This window comes from Gigantopelta aegis, chromosome 3 (genome assembly GCF_016097555.1).
Source record: "Gigantopelta aegis isolate Gae_Host chromosome 3, Gae_host_genome, whole genome shotgun sequence".
Classification (NCBI taxonomy): domain Eukaryota; kingdom Metazoa; phylum Mollusca; class Gastropoda; order Neomphalida; family Peltospiridae; genus Gigantopelta; species Gigantopelta aegis.
The window spans coordinates 66616042-66620918 of NC_054701.1; the positions used below are offsets into that span (position 1 = coordinate 66616042).

General features: G+C 38.8%; 1 protein-coding gene across 1 annotated transcript; it reads left to right on the plus strand.

The window, feature by feature from the left end:
• The first annotated feature begins 937 nt into the window (after positions 1-937).
• On the plus strand, positions 938-2476 carry LOC121368790. Its single transcript, XM_041493538.1, has 2 exons — positions 938-1284; positions 2083-2476. The coding sequence occupies exons 1-2, from the start codon at positions 938-940 to the stop codon at positions 2474-2476; spliced, it is 741 nt and encodes a 246-aa protein (XP_041349472.1).
• Positions 2477-4877: the final 2401 nt, after the last annotated feature.

The window sequence follows — 4877 nt, forward strand, 5'->3', positions numbered from 1 at the left end:
GTATTCAGGTTTACCTGGGGTTTTTTTTAAAGATTTGGCGCCTCCTATTGCGTAGACTGTATTTAGCTTTAATTTCATCAGTCCACCACTTGACTGGTTTATTTTTACTGCAGGGTTTGGTTTTAGGTATATTTTTCTCGGCTATTTTTAAAAAGACAAGTCTGTTAAATCAGTGGTGGTGTCATCAATGTTTAGGTTGTCGTCGAGTTAGATATCCTGGCAATCTTTAGTGAAGCCGGCCCAATTGGCGTTTGAGAATTTGAATTTAGGAATGAATATTTCATGTTCTGAGAAGGTGTTATTATTTTTATATCTGGTTAATATAGGTAGGTGGTCGCTGTTGAGGGCTTCCATAGTTTCCCATCGGCTATTGGCTCCTATATTGTTTGAGGTAATAGTTAGGTCAATGGTGGAGGTGCCAGCGTTGTGATCAGAGATATACGTTATACTACCGTTGTTTAAGCAGACTAGGTTGTTATTATTGATGCAGGTTTCAAGTACATCTCCCTGTGGTTCTGTGAGTGAACAGCCCCACAAGGTGTTATGACAGCTGAAATATCCTACTAGAATTATGTTATGTTTTTTATTGATAAGTTTATTATAGTCTTCTAAGGTTAGTTTGCTGTGGGCAATTCCTGGTGGGCTATAAACATTAATGACGTCAATAGACATTTTCCCGTTCTGAACTGTAAAGGTTGATTCATACTTCAGTCGCCGACGTCTATGCCGAACGGAAATTCTGGTCGCCGCAAAGTTGCCGACAAAAAAAATCCGTCGAACAAACTCGCGCGTAAAGCGCACGCAAAATGACGTAGCAAAGCGAGTGAAAGTGACATGTTCTTCACGTGCGCACGCTCGATCCGTCTCCAATCCGCCTGAGATGAATTTTTTTCATCTTTTTGCGCGTTGCGTTTCACTTTTGTAGAGGAATATTAAGATGGCTGGCGCTAAAAAAGTTCCATTTTCTTCAACAGAAGACGAACTTCTCATTAACGAAGTTCGCAAATACCCAAACCTGTATGATACTGGTTTGGTAGAATACAGGGACCATGGACGGACAGAACAATCGTGGATAGCAGTGGGCAGTATTTTAGAAAAAAGATCGTGGAGGGAAGTAAAAGATAGATGGAAGTATTTACGTGATCAGTACACCAAATGCAAACGATCACAAGTGGGAAGAAGTGGAGATCCAGCTGTAAAAAAACACAAATGGAAATACTTCGATTTATTGAACTTCCTGTCTGATCATGTCAAACATAGAGAAACAGATGGGAACTTAAACAGGTATAATATGTATGTATATCAGTTCATTTATTATTAATTAAAATCAGTGGCGGGTCCATAAATTCCATCGGGGGGTGGGGGTGATGGCAATAATATGATGCCGCCAACGTCTAATAATAATAATAATAATAATAAAATTTAAGGGGGAGCTGGGTCCTTCCCCAGATACTCCACTGATAAACCTTTTTCGTATGGAACTACATTGTAGTCCAGTACCATTGGCCTATACCTCGTTGAAGCCAGCACTCTATGGGATGATTCATTTAAAATAGCCCTTGCTGCTAATCGAAAAGAATCGTCCATGTGGCGGCAGCGGGTTTCTACTCTCACTATCATAACGGTCCTTAATCATAATATCTCATACCATATAACCGTAAATGTCTTGGGTGCGTTGGTAAATAAAATATGTCTCTCTCTCTCTCTCTCTATCTCTACCCCTCCCCCCCCCTCTCTCTCTCTCTCTCTTTCTCTCTCTCTCTCTCTTAAACATACATGCATACATATATGTATTATTTTATAATTTTTATTTAACGACGCTCTCAACACATTTTTATTAACGGTTATATTGGCGTCGGAAATATTTTAATCAGAAAAATCCATAGTGGCTACCTGACAAGGATCGATCTCAGGCGGGCGCTACATACATACATACATACATACATACATACATACCAAAATTACGTCAATCAGTAAATCTTTTCAAACAATTTTAATTTTAAAAAAAATAATAATAACAACATCCTATAGTTATAGAGAACGCACCTCAATCTATTGTTCGTAAATCTTTTACGTTTTTAGGTCAACATGTTCACCAAAAGAAACATTGCGTGAAGATATCAAGGATAGTGACACTGATGGGGAGCCAGATACACAAGCTGATAAAGAGTCCCTTGATGATCCGCAATCAAAGCCTTCTGCTTCATGTTCTGCAACTGATCCACAAACCCAGCGAAAGAAAGTTACTAGTAAACCTAAGGATACGTGTGTTGATGAAGCTCTCATCAGTTATTTGAAAAATCGTTCTACAGCTAGAGAACCCGATAATGCTGATACTCTGTTTGGAAAAATGGTTGGTGCATCTCTGGAAAAATTATCAAAAAGAAACCGATCTCTGGCTAAACTGAAAATACAACAAGTCCTGTATGAAATGGAAGAGAAAGATATGGAAAATTCAGGTGTTGACAATATATAACATTGTAATTCACTATTGTATGTTTTCAACTGTTGTATATTAATCACCATTTACACCATTCTTAGGTTACTATAGGTTGAGTACCACGTTTGACAACATCATCCTGCCAAGGTACCAGGCCATGGTTAGACTGGAAGTAGTTACAGAAGGTATCCCTAATCATGCCAGCGTGTCGTGTCGCAATGTTTGCACCAATTCTACCATATTTTTGTAAGTTTGTATCTTCTGATGTAATTTGCCTCCAATGACCTAGTCTGAGATCGCCATCTTCCCCACAGAAATCAACTAAATTTGGAGGAACATACCGAACGGTTGGTTCAATCGATGGATCAAATGACAACAAATAGTTATGCAGCACTATCGCTGCTTTCACCATGTTATCTACATTTTGCTGGTTTGACTTCTATTGGACGTTTGTAGATACGCCATCGAGCCGATAAAATACCAAAAGCATTTTCGACAATTCTTCTATTTCTGCTGAGACGATGAGTTCCTTAAATAAAATAAAAAAATAGTTGGAATCATTAAATAATATCAATTTGTTTTGTGTTCACAACAAATAATAAAACTGAATTATTTTCCACAGCTTTATATCAATAATGATGTGGGTTTTTTTGTTTTTTATTTATTTAACGACGCACTCAACACATTTTATTAACGGTTATATAGGCATCGAAAACATTGTCAGGGGTCGATCTTAGATCGATCTAGTGTCAGAGGAACTTATAATGGATTACACACACACACACACACACACACACACACACACACACACGGGCCAGTTGTCAACGACTGGTGTAAGATTGACCGTGGTGTGTTATCCTGTCTATAGCATGGTGAATAAAAGATTTCTTGCTGCCATTTGAAAGGAGTAGCCTATGTAATAGTCCTTTATCTGACGCCATATACTCGTAAATAAAAATGTGTTGGGTGCGTCGATACATAAAAGCTACCTACCTCTCTATTTGTGTTCAACAAAATATATTGATATATTAATATTGGTAAATATATAATATCAGTACATGAAAGGTTAAACTTACCAGCATATGGTCTCAGAATGTTTGGTTTCAGTGGAAATGCTTCATCTGCAACAAAGACATAAGGAACTTTCGTGTTGGTTTCTGGAAGACAAGCAGGTTCTGGGATGTTTAATGTGCCATTTTCAAGTTCAGTGCCAAATGATGATCTGCTGAATACGCCCCCGTCTGATTCTCTGCCATATGCTCCAATGCAAACTAATGTGAATTTGTATTTAGCATCAACTGCTGCCAACAGAATGATTGAATGATATTTTTTGTAGTTGAAGTAATCACTTCCTGAACTAGGAGGTGCTTTGATGGAAACGTGTTTTCCATCTACAGAACCCAAGCACATTGGGAAATTCCAATAACGCCAATTCTCCAAAGCAATACTGCGCCACTGTTCTGTTGATGGAACAGGCAGAAATTCGTCTTTAAGAACGGCCCAGAGTGCCTTGCAGGTTTCATACAGTATATTGTTAACAGTTGACTTCCCCAAACGGTAACTGTCGGCAACACTTTGTTAAGAATTTCCTGTTGCCAAAATAAGCAAAGTTATCGAGAGTCGTTCTGCAGCCGATACTGGCGTGTGATGTGTTTCATTGTGAGATATCAGTGGTGATATACGACGAAGCAAATCGTCGAATATGGTAGCATTCATCCTGAATACCTATGATGTACATCAATGTCACTCAAGTATCTCATGTCGTGAACAAGTGAGTGAAATTCTCCGCTTACATTCCTACACATATTTATAGGTCTCACTGACCATTGTCTATTAAATTTTCGTTTTTTAGCCCTTCGACACCTATGTATTGCATATAATAGCACAGCTTCTTCTTCTGAGGAGGAGTCCATACCGGTATGTAGCGCGTGTCTCAACAACACCCAAAGTATGAATTGTCAGCCGTAAAAGAAACGCACGTGAATAGTACGTAATGGACTCGTTTGTTGCACGGCGAGTTTGAGAAAAGCGGACCGAGTATGAACACAGTCACGAAGGAGGGTTCCGAGTACACGTCGACCAATATCGGCGCAGAAGTATGAACCTAGCTTAAGTCCTAAAACTTCTAGATTATTGCTAGTTGGTTGAATTTTAATTTCTAGATGAGGAATATTATTCTTGATTAGTGTGGCTAGTCCACCTCGGGTGGTGTTGTCTCTGTTTTTAAAGTAACTAGTGTAGCCTGGTATTTTAAAGTTTTTAGTCGTTTTATTTTTGTTTGCTTTATTTTGTACGCCAGCTCCTAGCCATGTTTCTTGTAGGGAAATAATATCTGGCTTGTTGTTGTAGGTGCTAATTAGTTGAATGAGCTCGGCACCATGTCCCATTGAATGGAGGCCTTTAGCGTTCCACTGGAGAACGACGCTAAGGCCCTTAT